The 20,923-nt window shown below is 42.8% G+C and overlaps 1 protein-coding gene across 1 annotated transcript in view; it reads right to left on the bottom strand.

Moving 5' to 3' along the window:
* NPTN (neuroplastin) overlaps nt 1-20,923 on the bottom strand; it is a 56,446-nt gene that overhangs the window by 2,336 nt on the left and 33,187 nt on the right. Inside the window, exons 3-6 of the mRNA XM_060097030.1 lie at nt 20,573-20,667; nt 9,624-9,757; nt 7,239-7,512; nt 138-159 (exon numbers count right to left, since the gene is read on the bottom strand). Of these exons, the coding sequence (XP_059953013.1) occupies nt 138-159; nt 7,239-7,512; nt 9,624-9,757; nt 20,573-20,667 (525 nt within the window). The remainder of the gene's footprint in view (nt 1-137; nt 160-7,238; nt 7,513-9,623; nt 9,758-20,572; nt 20,668-20,923) is intronic.

Here is a 20,923-nt window from a genome sequence, read left to right as displayed (position 1 = left end):
TGGCTAAGAAGTCTACACTGCAACACTGTTTCCACTCACTGTCTTCCCCTACAGTCTTAGCTAGCCCTTTGATTAAACGGCAAATACAAAATAACCCAACCAGAAACTACTGAATCAATGTCAAATAAACTACTTACATTGGCCCAGCTGGTTCATCGTCTACACAGGTGTTCAGTTTTTAATAATCCATTGAGAGACAGAAGAAGAAAGGAGAAAATTGTGAGACTCTGCATAAGGATTAACAGAACAGCAAACGGCAAGTGGCAAACATGGCTATTCATAGCATTTATTCAAGGCCATTCCATCTGGAGGTGCAAAACACTCATGGAGTTATTATTTCTAGATTCAGGTTTTTAATGGCAGGTATGTTGTTTCAATGGTTTTAGTTAACACTTTGAATGCTTGTCATGAAAAACTGCAACTGTAGCGGACAGATAGGCTGCAATATCATTATACTCATCTTGTCCCCAAGTTCCAGTGGTTCACTCTTAAATAGATGAGAAGACAAACCAACATTTCAGTTGTAAAATCCTGCTGTTTGTTTTCTTGTGGTGAATGCATGTATAGTTTTGGCTCAATCCTGCAACGTAGATGGATGTGTATGTTCTATATGTTTAACCACACATCCTCACTTCCCCAAAGGACACTGTTCTTGCTGTTTTGTAATCTTTAGGAGAGTCTTTAGTCTGGAGAATGAGATAGAGGAGGCCACGATGGTTCAACCTAATACTGGGTCAGCCAGGCTAGGCTATGCCAGCAACAAGTGTAGGTAGACCAGAGGATGTTCTGTGACAGACCAGGGAAAGCTGAATGGTGCTGACATCCCTCTAGAAAAGACTTCAGATAGAAAAACTGGCTCACTCTTGTGCCCTGGCCAAAACCAGAGCCCAAACCCAGATGAGCCATGAGGTTTTTTTTTTTTCTTTTTAATCGAAAAGCTTACATTATCTGAGTTTAGGTGCCTTCTTAAATTGGTATTTTCTGATTCTGATTTGTAAGTTTTTCCTTCCTGTTTCAACTAAAGGCAACTTGGTCCCCTGTAATCAGGGATATATGTGTCTGTGTATGTGTGTGTGTGTGTGTGTCTGTACACACACACACAGATTTTTTTTTTTAAGGCCCACAAAGGTGGGGGAAACAAGTTAAGTGCTCTTAGTTTCTTTTTATTTTACAAACGTCAGGTAGACTAAATGATTCAGAACTGAAGGCTTCTAGAAAAACTCTCAGCAGGATTCCACAAGGGGGCTTGGTGCACATGAAGCAGTTATGGAGATTACAGTCTCAGTGTAGGCATCTGCAGGAGCACACGTCAGGAGTAATGTCTGTCAGAGGGAGACATTGCTCCACCTGTTCCTTTGAGGCAACGGAGAGGCAAAGCCACCGCCAGCACACACAGTGACTGGAGCAAAAAAAGATTTCAAAAAAAAGAAAAAACAACAAAACAAAACAGAAACAAAACTAACCACAAACCAGTGATTTGGCCAGAACAATAGGCTAGCAACACACCAGTGTCCACAGGATTCTACTACTAACAATAGTACACTATCGAACAGTACAGAGAACAAACTTAAGACTCAGACACCCAAGACATCTGTGTGCTGTGTATACAGTGGAGATATACAAAGACGTACCAGGTACTGAGACCCACGAGCCCAGCCTAGATCCTCCCTCACCACAACACCCTAATGCTCTCAGCATCCTGGCCAAGCCAGCTCAGCTACATGCTAGGAACTAAGCACTTCTGGGACTTACAGGAAAGGACACAGGAGCAAACTTAGAATATTTTTAGTGCTCTGGCTGTGCACCCGAAAACACAAAATTCTAAAGCAAGATAGCTGATTCAAGAATATCACCAATCTACTCCCAATTTTAAGAGAAAAAAAGGGGAGAGGGAATCGCGATAGCCAAGCTAATCTTTTCAAAGCGTGACACTTCAGCACTAACCCAAGCACTTCACACCATGAGCTTTTCTTTCTTCAGTAATGGGGATATATGTACGCCCTGGTGTCTGACTAATGACGTCATTTTCCAGCCCAACAAGCCGATAATGTGCAAAGGGCTGCATGAGGGGTTCTAGCAACAGTGGCTCTGGAGTAGCTGCCATGCCTGCAAGTGGCAGCAGTTGCTATTCACACTTGTGCCTACGTCTCACGAGCCCCTTCATCTCTCTCCCCAAATCCACTTCCACATTTATAAGGAACAAGGAAAAGAGCCTCAAGTCTCCCACTTTCCTGGACTCAATCACTATCTGCAGCATCACTCTCCCTTTACAGGTCAAACAAAAAAACAACTTGACCTCTAACAAGGAAATCAGGAGAGAGGGAAAGAACAGAACTACAGATAAAAGGTAAGAAAATGAAAGTAAATGAGGATTAAACAGCAAACTGAAATCCAAATTAGTTGTGAAAGTGAATGAAGTAAACTTGAAGAAAAGTGTTAACATTATGAACTGTGCATCGTATAGACTGAAGCGGAGATTAAACAAACTCCAAAAGCATGCATATCGCTCACTTACCACCATGTTTTAAGGGTTTGATGCAATTGAGGGGGGAAAAAAAAGAAGTCATAGTAACCGACAAGTATCAACATACCCCCAAACCCTCAGGGCAAAAGACAGCCGCTTAAACAATGACTGTTCTCTCCAGCTGGGTATTACTCACAGCCACTGACTAGATGAGAGGAAGAGGGCTGGGGGAGAGTGGAAACAAGATGCTTCTGGAATCCATCTTATGAGTGAAGTTCCTGGTGGACCTGTTGCACACACTGATTCATTCAGCTGAATGTTGTCTTCCCAACCGAATGCATTAGAGCCCTCATTCCCCTACATCGCCTCAGAATCTGGAAGGGTGCTCTGCAATGCCTAGTAAATAACAGATTACCTGATACAATACCACCTCCAAAAAGATGGCTTTAATGTCAAAGTAAGTTCACTGGTCAAAGCTCCTTTTTCACTGCCTTCATCTCACTGAGGATGAGGTTTTATGGTTTCTAAACCCACTTAAATTTTGCCTGCTCTCAGCAGAGCAGCATTAAACCCAGAAGAGAGTAACAATTATTTTCAGTTTCCTTCCTTATTCAGTCCTATTGTATTTTCTTCATAAGGTAGCTTGTTACTGACCCAGATGACCCCTGGTTAAGAGACAACATGTGTGTTTTGCATATCATTTTTAAAAGTCACATTCCTTTTCCAACATTCCTGGCCTCTTTTAAAGCTTCATAGGCTACCAATGTTTTGACCATTTAACTGACTTTGGAACATTAGACTAGCTCTTAATTCTAAAGTGTTAAAAAGTTTGGATACATCACAGCCACTAAAAATGGTTCCCACAAAACCTCAAGGATCTTTTATACCAGTAACTTAAAGGAAGAGTGCCTATATTTGCTTATAAAATTATCTCCCTAACGTGATAATGGAAAACTCTTTTTGATGCCAGCACTTGCCTTAAATCAGCTCCTACTGTTTTCATTCAAGGTCAGTAAAATGTGCAGCAGAACTGAAGGCCCCAGCAACTAAGCAGGTTCACTCCCGATCTCACCAGGGTATTGGGAAAAGACTTAAAAGCACACTAATCACTCTCTGGGTTCAGTCAGCAGGGAATCAACACACAAGGTGAGCTCCAAACATATGTCCAGCTGTAAGGTGGATGGAAGGCTAGAGGGATGCTAGTTGTATCTAGTCTTTTTAGAGAATTATCATTTAACATTTTCAGAGAATGTAGTCAGGAGGTGAGTAAACTGAAAAAACAAAGCCCTTACTTGGCTCCACAATTCACCTGTTACTAAAAACATTGAAGGTTAAAGGTGATATGCAGATAATCTACCTACAAGACAACCCACTGGGGCACCGATCCTCAAAGACACTGTAACAGTGACCAAAAGGGATTTAGATGTAAGTTTCACTTACAATATGTCCTGAGTATACTCCAGTAGACAAAAAGTCATGGGCCTTTTGTTTTTCCCCCCTGGAAGCAGCTAAACCTTAACCCTAAGTATTTTCTATGTGAGAAATCTAAAGCAATATTTGCTCTTCTAGTGAAACATACTCAGGCTAAACTATATAAGTTTAACTTTGTGTGTTTTTATACTTTTGTATTGTTCCCTTAGTGCTTTTCTAGTACAGCGCCGAGTTACCAAAAACTCACATACTGCCCAAATATGAATACTATGAGTTTTATATGAACTTTTTCATATAAAAAACATCCAGTGAGTCAGAAATAAATCACTGCTATATCTTGATAATAGTGTATTCATTTGGCAGAGAAAAAGCATGTCAGCTTATTTTTTAAAAAAAAACAATTTTCACAATGGTATAAATAAGTCAACACAGAATTACAAACTGTTGTCTGATAGGTAAAAATTCATCACCTCTAAGACTCTAAATCTGTATCAGGTATAAGGTACCTCCTCATTCATTCCAAAAAGGAGTGTATGCATATATCTATATGTAAATTTGAAGAAGGGCATATGGGAGGAAAGCATATGAAGTGAGTTTGCTCTTGTGAATTACATAGGAGTTGAGGGGAAAATGGCTAAAGAAGAAAAAGACACGGCATAAGGAAAACTCAAGGAGGAACAATCAAATTTTCAAAAAAATTACTTCCAGGAGAGACGAAAAAAGGGGAGGGCAGGACTAGGGAGGAGTCTGAGAAAAAGAGGCAGAAAGACAAAGAAGAAAACTATGGGATGGAAATGCTCGAGCAAGGGCATGTGATAGAGAATGGAGCCTGGACGGCGCTGGCTGTCAGGAGGGGAATGGAGAGAAGGCAAACACTGCAATAATTCCAGCATTCCAGATTTTTCGCTCCAATTCAATAACAACAACAAAGTAAAAGCTGCTTGCATTACAGTATTCTTCTAAGACACTAGAGCAAGAAGGTTTTACTTTGCACTTACCCTGCAGTCATCTCTTTTACATAGGATTCATTCATTGCCTATAATAATTTATCTTAAAAGAGGTATTTTCCCTCCAGGAAGCTGTTCAGATTTGCTGGCCACAGGTGTCTTGTATAACAAACTCGTCCCCATTTGTGTTCAACAGCCATGGAGCTCTTAAAAAAAAAAGATAGCTGCTTTCCCTGGGCAGGTGCCTGCACTTGTCAGATAGAACCAATACTAACCATTCCTCAAATCTAACCTGATGGTCTTTTCCACATATGCTGGGATAGCAACCTGGTAAGTGAACCGGCTTCCTGCAAAGACAACGGGAACCTCTGACAGGACAGGCTAAGCCAATGTGTCACTCTGCCAAGAGAGGGGCAGCCAGCCTTGTCTGAAAGTAAAAAGTCAGGTTTTGAAGCCCATTTTTACCTTTTCCTACTGACTTTTTGCATCTCAATCTTTCCAAAGCAAAAGCTGAGAAAGGCGATATTTAGCAAAGCAAAAGCATTCAGCCCTTTTCAGGAGTGAGGCATAACTGCTCCTAATAAGCCAACGCTGAAAACACACTGACAGGCAACTCTCCCCCTTTACTCTCAGATCTAGACATAGGTACTCTGCCTTGGAAGTCCTAATTTGCAACAAGAAAGAGAAATTTAGAGAGAAAAGCATTATGCATATATGAAAATCCTAAGAAAGCACTTTTGCTTCATAGACTAGCAGTTCTGTGGACCCAAGAGAAAGAAAGTAAAAATCCCAGGACACTCTTATGTTGCAGGGCACAAGCCCATGTATTTACAAAGGCCCATCTGCTTCCAACTGACGTCCATCCCATTCCTCTATCTAGTTCACTGGTGAATGTACATTTGGATGGAAGTCCACCAGGTTTACAAAGGCCCATCTGCTTCCAACTGACGTCCATCCCATTCCTCTATCTAGTTCACTGGTGAATGTACATTTGGATGGAAGTCCACCAGGTCTCCCCACATACATCGCTAGTGTCACCAAATAACATTTTCACCAGCCTCACTACAATACTCGCTCTACCTAGTGCAGGCAGAGAGACTTAGGAGCTGCTGAGAAGGAAGGAAAAGAAGGGGAGGTGGCTGCTGCTCTCAAACATGTCCTTCCAGAGACTCTGGAGCCACTGGCATGCTTTCAGGGCTGCGCTCTTCCTGGGGGAGCACCAGACCTCCCTTAGCATTCTCTGCTGACACACACGGCTAGCACTGGGTCCTGGCCAGCCACAGGGACACAGACAGCTCTCTGGGGCAGGGTACAGCACCACAGTGCACAAGCACAGGCCCAGAACAGTCACACTGGAGTTGGCATCCTCCCCATCACCCAAGGCACTGAGTTTAGGTGCACACCCTTCCAGTCCAATCAGTGACAGGCAAGTGGTGGTGATGGTTGGCTGGCCAATTAATTTGTTTTCGCTGATGCTGTTATAGGGCAAGAGGATGGGGCTGGGGAGCTAGTGAGGAATCTGAAGTACTACTGGTGCAAGTCTCCATCAGTAGTGCCCCCCCATTATAATCACAGGGTTAGAAATGGAACATCCATAACAAAAAAACATAACTTCCAGGAACTTTTCTGACTCTAAGCATGTCTAACCATCTAAGATTCTTATTCTTTCCAATGCCTAACAATTGGCTGTGGTCTTGCTATTATCCACTCCCTTCTCGGACCCTGGGCCAGCTTGAGGGTGTTACTGCTTAGCTATCTGTCTTAAACTGGGGGTGGTAATGCATCAGATGCTCTCCACCATTCTTGTCTGTGAGACAGACAAAAAAGCCAAATGGCAGGGGCCTGCTTCACCACAAACCTTGAAAACCTTCTGAAGGGACCAACCAAGGGAACCAAAAAGTGGCTTGTTCCAATGGCTTTTCCCAATAACAGTCTGACTGGACTGGGGCAGTTACCTACAGGGGCTATACCAGGCAACCATGTGACAACCAATTAGATACCTTAAATCTGCCTGAAAGGCCAGGTGGCCTGCGATCTTGGGGTGGCTTCTAGGCTTGACTTGGATTCTCCTCAAGCTCAATCTGCCTGATGATCTGTATTGAAGGAGGACAGAGCTGAACAAAGAGACTGACAACTGCCCATTCCCCACAAGGGGCCTGAAGGGCAGATGGGACTGGGGTTGGAGAACACCCACATGGAGGAACAGAGCTAATAATTATAGCTCAAGGTGGCTAATCTTAGGGGTAGGGGGTGGGGAACCAGTATAAGAATTTTTCCTTCTCTCCTTTTGGGACTGAATCCCAACATTCTTATAGTCCTCTTTGGGTGCTTGGAAACCACCCCAAGGCTTGGAAACCAGCCCCAACAGTACAGCTATTTTGTAGGGATGTTCTTACCGTCAGGAACTTCATCTGGCCTCTTCCTCTTTTCATACACAACAATGATCACCACAAGGATGATGATTTCCGCCAGAATTCCCAGGAAGGGCCAGAGTGGGGCCAGGTGGCTCCGTACCCTGAGGACGGTGACAACGGAGGCAGAGCCAATGGAGTTGGTAGCATTACATTCATACTCGCCAGGATCTTCTGTGATCTGCAGGTTTGTGATGCTCAGCTCAGTGTAATTTTCCCTGTTGATGATGATGAAGCGGCCAGAGGTATTGACAATCTCCTGCTCAGGAGCAGATAAAGTGATAACACACAAAGATCAGAGTAGGTGAATTAGTGCCCAATACAGGGCAACACTAACATCCTTAGCAAGACACTGGACGGGATCAGGGAGCAGTGTCCAGTACCATCTTTGTCCAAGGGACTTTGAGTACTTGATCACTGACTGCCCTTCAATCTCAACAACAACCAGTCAACAATCTTCTAGCAGAGCCAGGGTAAAAGTCTCCCCTGTTGTTGGTCCTCTGGACTTCTCCAACTTGTATGAAGTGAAGGGAGGTCCTACCCTGTAGACCCAGAAAAGACCAACTCAATTTAGAAGATGCTGCTCCAAACACCAGGTAAGAAACCGTAACCAGGCAGAGGACAGAGAAGGGGTGTGAGCTCCATGGTCAGGCATGTATCTGGTAACATCAGGCCTATCTGATGCCTTCAGAGTCAGCATATCTACTTCACGCTTGGTGAATTCTGCAAAGTCTCCCTAAACTTCCTCTAGAAACAATGCTAAGAACTTGCTCCTAGTCAGAGTGGGGGAAATTCGTAACTTCCACTTCCTTTCAGAATTACAGGGTTAAAGGAAAGTTTATTCAATCAGTCAACAGATATTTACATTAGCATGTTACATGTTTTATATCCTACCTAAGGGGAAGGTGAGATAGAAATGGAAAAGCATGACACAAAAATGAGCATGGAGATTGGCCTCAAGAGGGAACCAGACCGCCAAAAGGATGGTTAAAGGAACGTGTAAGAAGCCCCAACAGAGGGTATGTATAGAGCCACATTGCACTGAGGGAGTGGACACTGCTGGAAAGAGTCAGGGAAAGTTGGAGAAAAGCTAACATTTGAACTAGGCTGTGGGGGAGGAGAGCTGCTCACGCAAGACTGGAGTGCTCCAGGCACGTGTGGGAAGGCAGAGGTGCGAGTATGACCAGGGGTTTGGGTGGAGCTGGGACAGGTTTGCAGCACTGATCTCATGGGCTACTAGCAGGGGAAAAATCTGACTCATGTGTCAGTTCATATGCAGCAACTAAAGGATAATCAGAAATAGTAGAGAGGAAAGGCAAAGATAATCTCCAGAATGATGTCTAGCTATAGCATAAATCATGTCTACGTTTGAGGGTGGGTATGGCTGGAATGGGAAACTCACAGCCTTGAAAATTAGTTATTCTGTGAAGCTTCAACCCTAGAACTTGAAAAGCTGCCAACTTCTCTAACTCCTGCTCTACTCACTCACTAATTCCATGTTTTTCACTTATGACCTGAGGTGATTAGTGAGTGTGACCTTTGGTCCACAAGCCTTCAAAGGGTATTTTAAAAATACTGTCATATGCAAGAAACTTCAGTGGTTTTGCCACTAATTTACCTTGGTTAATATGTATAACCTTCCCAAAGAAGCTGGATTAAATGATCTCTAGGGTCCCTTCTGATTCTGAAGACTGGCAGTCAAAGAGGATGCCTGAAAAGTAGAGTGCTAGGCATACAAAGCCTGGGGAGGAATGTATGACAGCCCCTCTGACAGAATAGGAGACTGGTCAAGCATTAATCAGAGAGAAAGTGAGAGTCTAAAGTTTTGACTCTCCCATAACATCAAGAATCATCCCACAGATTGGAAAAGATGTTTTCTTTGACCTTTTCTGGAGCAGATACTGTCAGATTTCCAATGTCTAAGGCTGCCCATGGGCCTCCTTAGATTGTCTCAATTCCTAATCAGTATTTCATGTGTTCCAGGAATATGCCTTGCCTTCCCAAAAAAACAAGAAAAGTACATTAAGACCACTTTATGAGCAATATTTTCTTTAGGATAAAGGTACTAGAATAATAGTAAAATTTTAAGATTGGGGTTAGCTCTTCTTGGTGTCTTATCTTGAAGGTAAACAGCTAAATCCTTTACCAGACAGACAGCTTTAACAAGTCATGTACAGGGGTTCCATGCTGGTCAGAGACTGCCAATGACCTCCATGATGTAACCACCAAGACTCTAGAAAGGGTGACCCAAGCCACGGCAGCCAGTATGGCAGGTTGCAGAAACTAGTCCAGATGTCTAGAACTCCCCAGGAGAAACTCCAGCAACCACAGAGACCCACGTGTAGAGAACCAGGGCTGCCTCCTACTCACCATAGGCATCCCGTTCTCCTTCTTGCGCCAGATCCACTCTGGGTGGGGGTAGCCAACTGACTTGCAGTACATCATGGCATCCTGCCCTTCATTCTTGTTCTCACTCCGTTTATGGCCAGTGATGTCAGGAGCAGCTGTGAGAAAGAGTGTTGAATACAGTTACCATGGGAGCTTATGCTGAACAGGATACAAAGGCCCCAACTATTGGCTCAGAGCCCTGCTTCTCCTTAGACCCACCCTCATATTCAGCTTTGATAACATGCATTTCAGGTCAGAACAGAGCAATGGAACCAATCCCTTGCCCTAACCTCCCACCCACCAAAGCAGACACCAGGATTATTATATGTGAAGTTCTACTAATAATACAGGTGGTTCTCCAACCTACTGGAAGACAGCACAGGTCCAACTGCATAAATTAAGCCATCCTTTAAAGAAAATGCAAACAGAAGCTATTACCTTCTCTGCCAGTCATGGTTTTTTCTTAATACACCCGCGTTAGCAATAATTATGTATTATATCAAATGCCATATATTCCCTTAAGGAAATGAGAGATCCCTGAGATCAAAACACCTAAAATCCAGTCCTACTGCAAGGTATATAAAAACAATGAATGCTTGGAGAAGCTACGTGATGAGTATCAATGGCCAAGACTCTCCCAGAAAAGAGGGAATGCAGCAAACTGGTATTCACAAGGGAAGAAAGAAATGAACAGGAAATTCAACCAGTGTCCCAAGAGATTTTATTAACAGCTTAAGAATCTGATTTATACACCTGATTTGCAGTTATCGCAATGAACCCAATCTTAGGGGAATTTCTAGACATGCCAGAAGCTGTTGATTTTCTCTGCTTTTAGGGATAACTTAGAAAGAAATAAACAGCACCTGTGGTTTAAATATTAGATAAGTTTCAAGGATCCAATTAGCCTGAGATAGGGGCTAATTCTTTGAACTTGGCCTTCTTTGATCCTAACTGTATTTTCCATCTTACCGCATCAGTTATACTAATCCAAAAGCAATAAAACTCAAAGTAGGCCAGACGTCACTTTGCTGGCAAAGATGGGAAAGAGAATCAATAGGCCTGGTCCAAATTCCAGTTTTGTGGGTTATTTAATTATTCTGTGCTTGAACTCTATACCCCATTATCAAATGGAGTTATTTCTAGCCGCTGCCTATATCCAGTGTCTTGCATAGATAGATGTCAAAATATTCATTTTGAGACTATAAAAGCCTGTACAGTTGTATTCTATCATGGGCTGACCCCATGTTTCCCTTTTTTTTTTTTTTTTTTTTTTTTTTCTTTTTGCGGTATGCGGGCCTCTCACTGTTGTGGCCTCTCCCGTTGCGGAGCACAGGCTCCGGATGCGCAGGCCCAGCGGCCATGGCTCACGGGCCCAGCCGCTCCGCGGCATATGGGATCCTCCCAGACCGGGGCACGAACCCGTATCCCCTGCATCGGCAGGCGGACTCTTAACCACTGCGCCACCAGGGAGGCCCCATGTTTCCCTTTTGACTGGCTTGGCTTTTCTTGGCTTAAAAATAATCCAACATCCTGCTACTCCCAGACTGTGCTTCCCAGACCACCTCCTAAGGCACCTGGATAGGAAAAGAATGAGCAAGGCCCCAAGCCATCTCCACAACCTGCCAAACTAAGGCCTGCAGTACTACTCAGCGTGACGTGTTTTCTAGATAGGACATTATAAAGGAAATACCTGTTTTTCCAGGCACAGTTCCTCACTACAGAAGGGAATGAGTCAGGCTAGCTCAAATTCCCAACACACCAAATTTCTCCCACAGCCAGTCAGTCACTGTTCAACCTGGTCACCTTCCTCAGAGCTTCCTTTAGTCAGTAAATATTAAGGACCATCTTAAGCACTCCAAGGAAGGAACACACTCCACAGCCATACTTAAACACCATCATGGGGGAGTAGGGAGACACAACAAGCAGAAGAGCTACATTTTGCCTCTAGTTGTGTTTCATTCATTGGACAAACATCTGCTGAGCACTCGTTACATGCCAAATACGTCAGAGTGGTAGGGGAAGGCCATTCTGATGAGGTGAATTTTAGCACAGTCATGAAGAAAGTAAGGGCGTAGGCCACATATATCTGCGGGAAGAACACTCCAGGTAGAGGGAAAGGCAAAAGCTCTGAGGCAGAAGCGTGCTTGTTATGTACAAGGACAGCATGGAGGAATTTGGCTGAAACACAGGGGGACGATGGTAGGAGACCAAATCAGAGAATGGAGCCCAGATTGGATAGGACTTTGTAGGACAATGAAATTACTTTGGCATTTACTCTAAGTCAGCTGGGAAGCCACTGGTGAATACTAAGTGCAGGTATGAAATTATCTGTATGCTTTAACAGGCTCCCTCTGGCTACTATGTGGACAAAAATTGTAGAGACGATAGTGGAAGCAATCCAGGCAAGGGGGAGAGGGTGGTATGGATGAAGGCAGTAGAAGTGAGGAGATTCTGGATATATTTTATAGGTTAAGTTAATATATTTGTTAATGGACTGAATGTGGAAAGTGAGAGAAAAAGAAGTCAAAGATGATCCCAAGGTTTCTGGCCTGAGTTAACTACAAGAATGGAGTTGACAGTTACTGAGATGAGGAAGACTGCGAAGAATTAGCATTTTTTTGGTTTGCTTATTTTTATTTTGTTTTGTTTAGGGATGGAGCAATCATGGTAGTAAAAAACCAGGAGTTCAAAGTTTAGGACACGTTAAGACTTATTTAACATCCAAGTGAAGTTGTCAAGTAGGCAGCTGAATATCAAGTCTGGAGCTCAGGGAAATGGTAGAGACGTAATTTTCAGAAATCAGCTTACATGTGATGTATTTTTCCACTTTCATTCTCCTTTGCCCCACAGAGAATACTCACTCTATTTACTCTGGCCCAGTTATTTGACTAATTCCAATGTATTGTGAATTCACTAACATCAGCTTTTGCCTTGGAGACTCATTCCCTAAGATTACACATAAGAACTACCTAGAAGCCTAAAAGCTGAGTTGGTTTATGGCTCCACAGTCTCTAAAAAGCTACTATTCTTGAAGGCCAAGACTTGGGGAGACAGGTGGGGATGGCCTTCACTCCTGCCTTGGTGCTCAGGAGAACACCAAGTCCTCCTTTCATTCATCTACTTCCAGATTCTACAGAGGCTTCTATTTACAGATGGGAAGGCGCCTTAAAGGCTACTGTGTGCAGAGACTATACAGGAACTTAGTGTGCATACCCACTCCGTAATTTATTGGCCATGTTTACATAGTGAAGCCTGTTAAGAGTTTTCAATGGTTATTACATGTACTGCTGCTTTCTCCTAAACTCAGCAAAGAATACTGAGTGAAGCTTGGGAATAATGTCCTCAAAAGAATAATGCCCTGATTATTCACCCTTGAACTGGTGGAAGTATCACTAGTGTACCAGGAAGACAGAAGATTAACCCAAGTAACATCACTCTAACCTTATAAGGAATGATTATAACAACTATCACTTTAGCCTCTGGGTCAATAAAGTTTTTTCACTTCTCTCTGTCCTTTATGGTTGCTGCTCAATCAGAAAGCCTGTTCCTGCCCCACCAGCTGAGCAAGACAGCAGACCCACAGCAAGAAAGGTAACTAGGCTCTCAGAGCACATGTCAGCAGTGGTCAGAGAGGAGGGGCCCCTTAGGGCTCAGAGTCCACCTCTTAAATAGTCCACAAATTCTTTGATATTCTTCCCTTTAAGAGGTAGAGCCTAATTTCCCTCCTCTTGAGTGTGGGCTGGACTTAGTGACTTGATTCTAAAGAATAAAATATAGCATATGTTTTATATATTTATAAAATATGTATTTTATATATTTTTTCCAATATAGAACATGAATCAATATATAGAAAAGATATATCTATATGTAAAAATAAAGGTGTGCAAATAGTTCACAAAATACAAAGTGGCTTCCCTTGCCCTCCTTCCCTCTCGCTCTCTCTCTGGCTCTTGCACTCTCTCTCAGAACACACGCTCTGGGAGAGGGGAGCTGCCACGCTAGCAAGACACTCAAACAGCCTATGAAGAGGCCCACGTAGTGAGGAATTAAGGCCTCTGCCACAGCCCGAGGCAGCCATCTAGGAAACAGACCCTCCAGCCCCAGCCAACAACTGGAGAGACCCTGAGCCAGAACCACCCCACTGATCTGCTCCCAAATTCCTGACCCACAGACACTATGAGGTAATAAGTATTTGCTGTTTTAAGGCAACTTATTGTGCAGCAACAGGTAACAAATATAACCACCCAATGAGGCAGACATTACCGCATTTTTATAGATTAGAAAACTCAAGTTTGGTAAAGTTATTTAACATCTAAGATTATACCGCTAGTAAATTCTGGTATAGCCAGAATCCAAATTCAGGGCTGACTCCAGAGGCCATGTTTTTTGTACTTTACCATATAGAAGGGGAAATAACCAAACTAGAACAGAGTCCATAAATAAAAATATACAATATGCATTACTGGTAACTGCACAGCAAACTGCCCAAATGTTATCTTTGCTTGTAGATGTACTAGAACGCTGTAGACCTAAGGTGGGACTGATTTATCTGTCAAGAGTTCAGCTACTTCATATACTATAATGTAAAGAGTTTTAGACTTAAGTCAGAGAAATTTGGCTCTACTGAGACTCTATTACTCACTGAGTAACCTAAGGTGGGTCATTTAAAATCCTTTGGGTTTCAATACTTACTTCTGTAAAATGGGAATAAAATACCCACACTTCATAGAGGTCTTATGAGGATTAATTTACATCTCTATATCAATCTAGCACAAGATTGGAGCCCAGGGTCAAAAATAAACATTTAAATTGCATTATTAGTTAGGGAAAGGAAAGGTTAGGCTAAGACAGGCATTATGAGTTCTAAGAAATCAAAAAGATGCTGATTATTATGTGTTTTCTCCCTATTTGCTAATATAAACAGGACTTTTGTTTGTGGCTCTAATAAGGTTTACTCAGGTCAGATACTGACAAATTATACTGATTAATAGCCTATTTATATTGATTATGGTGCCTCGCCTTATATGGGCTTGCCACTTAATAAGCACCTACTTAACTAGGTCCTGTTGGTTTGCAGGTAGGTCTGAGGAGTAGGACAGAGCAAATACTGCTTAATTCCCTTTACCTTCTCAGGGAGGCACAGACTGGGTAGCAAAGAAGTAACAAAGAGATCCTTAGAAGAGATCACACACCCATTTGGGAATTAACTCATGATCTGGCCTTGTTAGCTACATACTCTAATCCCATGAGTTAATGGATGGACCCTTCCAGTATGCTAATAAATGGCAACACTGGGGTTCCAAAACAGTCTTAGTTACCCACCAACACCTGACCCAATATCATTATCTAAGCCTTTGGCTGAGGACAAAGGCATGTTCCTCAGTACCCTCTGCTGCCTAACCTGCAGGCATTTAGAGAGAAGCATCCAGCTTCTCTGCCAGGCTGGTGGCTGTAGAAAGTGCCAGCTTAGGCAACTAAGGCATGTTCAGCTGAAGATGATGTTAAATAAAGTTAACACAACAGAGCTGAGACAGGATCAAGGTATGGGGCCTCTTACCTGGACTGCTTATTTAGTGCTCACTTTTCAAAGCAAATTCATAATCTTGCAACTCATTTTCAAAGAAACTCCATCCTTAAAGATATTGCACAACGTCTCATCATACAACACACTGATAATGTAGAGATGGTCTCTTTGCTTCCTTCATGCAACCTATCAAATCCCAGAGACACCTCATATTTTCTATAGGCAAAAATAGAGGCTTGGCTGAAGGCAGAGGGAGAGTTAAGATTTACTGCTAGCCAAGGGCCAAGCCCAAGAAACAATATGAGACTGGCTGAGATGGAAGCAAGAAAGATGTTGGGGGACTTCCCTGGTGGTGCAGTGTTTAAGACTCTGTGCTCCCAATGTAGGGGGCCTGGGTTCCATCCCTGGTCGGGGAACTAGATTCCATATGCATGCCGTGACGAAGAGTTCTCTTGCCACAACTAAGGAGCCCATGTGCCGCAACCAAATAAATAAATATTTTTTAGAAAAAGGAAGATGTTGGCTTTTTGGCTCAATAATTATACAGAACAGATTCATCAGTGGTTGTAAAGACTAGAGCAGTCTGGGACTTGTGATGCCTTCTGCGGACGAGGCTTTTCCCTTTCCTGCAGGTGAAACCACTGAGTAGGAGGCACTGAAGTCTCCATTAAGAATGATTCTAACCTTGGCTGTACACTATAATCATCTGGAGTGCTTTTAATAAGCCGGATGCCTAGGCCACATTTCATATACCTTAAATCAAGTTTGAGAACCACTGCTCTAACACTTTTCCTAGCATCAGTGTTTGAGATCAGGGGACTACAAGGGAGTGTCTCCTAAGACAGGGAGATGAACGCGTGGAGGTGTGGGGGGCACTGAGGTGACAGTCTCAAAGTTAAGAACCTGACAGTCACTACTACTAGGAAAAGAAGCTTAGAAATTGTTTCCTTCACTAACCCAACCTCTCATCTGTGTCTATATAAGGGAACCACAGACCTTTAGAGCCTTACAAAACCTTCAAGATCATCTATCTCATCTTACTTCATCATACACTTGGGGAATCTGAGGCCCAACGAAGGAAAGTGACTAGTCAGGGCCACAGCATGTTTATAATGGCAGGGCCAGGATTAGAACCCATTTCTTCTGTCAGTCTAAGACCTTTTCATTGTTATATGCTGAACACAGGGGTGTGGCTTAGTGCTTAGGAACATGGGCTCTGGTACTAGGGTGCTTGGGTGAGAATTCTGGCCCCACTGGTTGACTATGTCACACTGAGCAAATCATTCAATTCCCTTGGAGCCTCAGTTTTCTCACCTGGAAAGTGGAGATAATAATGGCATTTACCTCAGAGTTGTGAAGACTACAGGAGAGGAAAGGAACAAGTAATGTGCCTGGCACATAGTAATAAGCACACAGTAACGTTAGCTGTTCTTATTCTTATTAAGGTAGGTCAGGGTAGCACCCTGAAGAGAGGAAAAGAAGGAACAGGTATGGTTATTTGGGCTATGGTTCACGTTCAAAATGTTCAAGCAGCTTCAAGATATTATTGTTATGCTTTCAGAGACTTTTCAAGTCAGGGCAATTCTGAGACAGAACCAGCTTTGACAACAGCTCGAACTTAAACTATGTCACAATCTCTAAGCATCTTCACCTGTCAAACTAGCTGCCTGTCAAACGAATAAATGAGCACAAAAACACTGCATGCTGAAAGTGCTGTACAAACGTGAGAGGTGTATTATTACTCCTAATAATGATATCTGTCACCATCACCATACAGTACGCCTCGGCCAGTTTGAACTTTGATATATCAGTTGTAAGGCCATGCAACAGAGTAGGAAACAGGGATGCAGGGCAAGGTCACTTCTAGAAATCCTAACATTTAGTCATAATATTCAAATAGCAAGAAAGCTAACAAGTAGGGAGAAGAAAAACAAGATCAATCTTGGCTCTCATAGCCACCAAAAGACTGAAATTCAATTGAAATGCCCAATGAGCAGGGAGACATAATGATGGCCCTAATAAAACACCAGACCCAAACCTTCCTGGGGCTGGGATGTACCTTTCACAAGTGGCAATGGCATGTCTGTTGCAGAGGACTTGCTGACCACCAAAATCCTTTTCTAAAAACAGCAATAAAACTCAAACTCCTTGTTTACTGGATTAATCAGAGGATAGGGTCTGGGAGTCATGAGAGGTATTTTCTCTTTTCAACTTTGTCAATTACATAGAAAACTTTAACTTGTTTTTGTGAGCACATTTTTTAATTTTAGAAGAGGAAGAGGGAGGGACTAAGGACTAGAAAAGTTGAATAATTACGGGGATAGAAAATTCAACACCTATTCTTTCACAAATGCTGTATGGTAAGGTGTGGAGTCTCCAGAACACACAACCTCTGAGGAGTCAAAAAGCTCAAAAAGGAAAGAGAAGCCTCCCCAGAGTTATCTAAGCAGATCCCTGGAGAAGCTGGTTATAGGACCGAGGTCCCACAAGGTCTAGTCATTGCTGTTTCCTCTCCCCCTGGCCAGCCCTGCTCCATCTTCCTCCCCCAGCATCTGCTCAGGTCACCTGCCAAATACCTAAGAAATGTAATCCTCAACAGTAATAGTATCTTCCTGTTTATACTGTGCCTCATTCTTGTCCTTTAAAAAAAAAGAGAAAGAAAAAACAAACCAACCTTACTTCAGGTGCAAGGCCTTTCCTACTACATGTATATACGACCATCCTCAAAATTCCTTTCTTGACAGGGATCTACAGGCTAAGGTGGAAAAGCACTGCCACCTCAGGTCTGTTCCCAGATATGTGTCCCTCCCTCTGATTCCTTCAGCCTTCTTTCCTTTTGTATATAACAAGTAACTCAAGATTTAGTCATGTAACATATAATGCCCAGTCTCTGGCTAGTCTAAGTCCTCCATTCCCCACAGTGCTGAGCCCAAACAACACCCCAGGGAAGTTTTCAACTGCACGGAAAGCCAGGTGGGGAAGAAAAGGGCTGAGTGTAGAATAAGTGCTAAAGAAATATGTAGGTATGGTCTGAATTATATTGCCCTGAAATGTCGATTTAGTTAAAACCACAAATGGAGATTCTCAGAGACTCCTTTTGGCAGAGGTCACTTATGTTCCCTGAACCCCTTGAGTTTCTCTGTTCTTGAGTACAACCACCTCTTGCCTCTCTATTACTCAGCAGCGTTTTTAAATCATTATAGCTATAAAAAGATAACTGTCTCTTACCCCACCCTAGAGGAACTGAGGAAACAAGAGTTTATATGAAAATGCTGTGGGAACAACATATATACCACTGTAAATTCAAGGCAGTTTTCTACCCCAGGCATAATCGGGAGCTAGCTTAGAATGTGATCCTGGGCCTATGGCAAACCCTCCTGAACTTACACAAGAAAAGCCAAGTGTTCAGGCTTTACCTGACCAAACTATCTCTAACCTAAAAGACATTAAGTTTTCAGCTGTTCTCTATCCAGGTGTCAGGGGAGAGAAGGAAGAAAGACTAGAATTCCATATGAATTTTCTTGACAGACTAATGTATCTGCCCAAGCTAGTCACAGAATATGTTTTAGGATTATATAAAACAGAATTCTCTTAAGGTCTACTTCTTTAAAATGAGGATATTAATACCACCTGCCCAATCCACCTCACAGGGTTATTGTACAGTACAAATGCAACAGAGCACAGTACGTGGTGAGATACTGTGCATGTTGTAGCTTCCTCAGAAGACACTCCTGACTGCAGCCTCCAGACCACTTCTTATCTGCTGAAGAGAACGTGAGGCAAGATGTCTTTGGGGCCATCAGAACCTCACCTTCTTGAGCAGACAAACCAATGGAAAAATAACTCTTTCTATTCCTGAAAGTGCTGCTTAGAAATCATTAACGCTTGATCAATATGATTAGAGTTAGTCAAAACTTCGAATTATATGTAATTATCCTTTAGGCTCGGAGACCTCGATTAACTAGACACTAGACACTCTCCCTCCCTCACCCATCCCATTCCCTCTGCACTTGAACTTTGTGCCAAAAGCTTAGCCTGGAATGTTGCAGGGCCTCAGATCTCATATGAAGGAGTGAAACGTCTCCCCACGTAGCTCAGCTCATCCAGGTGGGGAAGGGCCCTTGGCTGGCTTAAGAGAAAACGCTTTATCACACCTTCATCGTCATGTTGAATAAATAGGGCACTCTTCAAAAACAGAGATAAACCCAGATCTCTACAAGAAAAGCCACGGAGTTGATCAAATCCTAGGTTCTCTGGCTTGTGTGGACTGTAACCATGCCACTGTGACTCCACCCCTTCAGGCATTTAGAATCGAATCCGGCCACTAGGAGGCACTGGCCGTCCTTATGTCAACAAGGACACAAGTTAGGGCAAGTGTCACCAAGACACTACTTTCCTTTAGTAGCAACATATAATAGAAACTTTGACTGTGTCTAAGATTTTCTTGAGTCTGAATTTTTAGTCTTCCAAATATTTTAAGGAAAATCTGAATACCTGCTATATATGCCATTCCCACTTCCTAAATTTATCCTTCCAGCTTCTAGGGATCACCCTGTAGATTTAGAGAACAAGTTTGTCCTTCCTAAGCAAAATGAAAAGGACTAAAAAAGATCCTCATCTCTTCAGTCTGACCTCAAACAGTAGCCCTGCCTCCCCATGGTCATTTTATAAAATGGAAAAACATAGGGATGGGAGTCAAGACCTGGGTTCTATGCTAGCTCTGCCACAAACTCACTGTGTGACAGAGAGCTACTGGTTTCACTTTTCTGGGTCTCAGCTGCTTCTTTGAAATAACACAGGAAAGCTGGGTTAAACGTTAGTTAGCTCTGACTCTTACAGTTCTATTGGTCTTTCTTGCAACCTTCAGCTGCAATCTCATCTTTAAGATGCCATGCACCCAGAGTTTTTATTACAATTCTAATGAATTACCTACAAAGAGTTTATATTCACCCTGCACACTGTACTTTGCCAAATCTTGGCCCATTGGAGATACCTACATAATAATACTTCAAAGGCTCTACTCTAAGAGCTTTACCTAAGGATGAACCATATGAAGCTACCAAAATTGAAACATTTTTTGAACTACAAAAACAGCAATTTCATATGGTTCAACCTACTATATTAACTTATTTAATCCCTCTAACCTACCCATGTGCCATGTGTTAGGTTTTACAAATGAGGCAACAGAAGCATAGAGAAGTTAATAACTCGCCACGGTCACACAGTGAATGATGGGATTTGGATTTAAACCCGGGCAGTTGAGCTCCTGACCCTTCAGTCCTATCCATAATATTCTATTGCCTCCCATTATGAAAACAAGAAAAGCTCAAAGACTGGAAGCCCAGACCAAGTCAGTGTCTCAGAAGGAGAGTGAGAGGCTCACACCGCAGCCTCTGTTGGGTTATACCTTTTACTTCAATGGTGGCATTTGCTTTAGGAGCACTGAGAAAGTGATATACACAGTGGTATTCGCCTGAATCCTCAGCTCTCGGCTTATTGATCCTGCAGAGATGAGAAGAAAAATCAAGTAAGGAAGCTGGGAACAGTCAAAATACACAACAAAAGGAGAATCAAAGGGGCAACCAGGGACCCTGCTCTCCAAGTCGTGCCCCGACATGCAACTCACCTCCTCCTAACTGAAAGCAAAAACCTCCCTCTGTGTATTAATAATTTACTTCTTATTGGGTGTCAGGAATACAGGTCCCTAACATTAAGATGCTCCAGTCTACTGGGAGAAATAAACTACAAAGCAAGTAAT

The sequence above is a fragment of the Mesoplodon densirostris genome, chromosome 4 (genome assembly GCF_025265405.1).
Source record: "Mesoplodon densirostris isolate mMesDen1 chromosome 4, mMesDen1 primary haplotype, whole genome shotgun sequence".
NCBI classification, from domain to species: Eukaryota; Metazoa; Chordata; class Mammalia; order Artiodactyla; family Ziphiidae; genus Mesoplodon; species Mesoplodon densirostris.
Note: the sequence above shows the minus strand (reverse complement) of the source record. Positions and strands in the feature narration are given on the sequence as shown.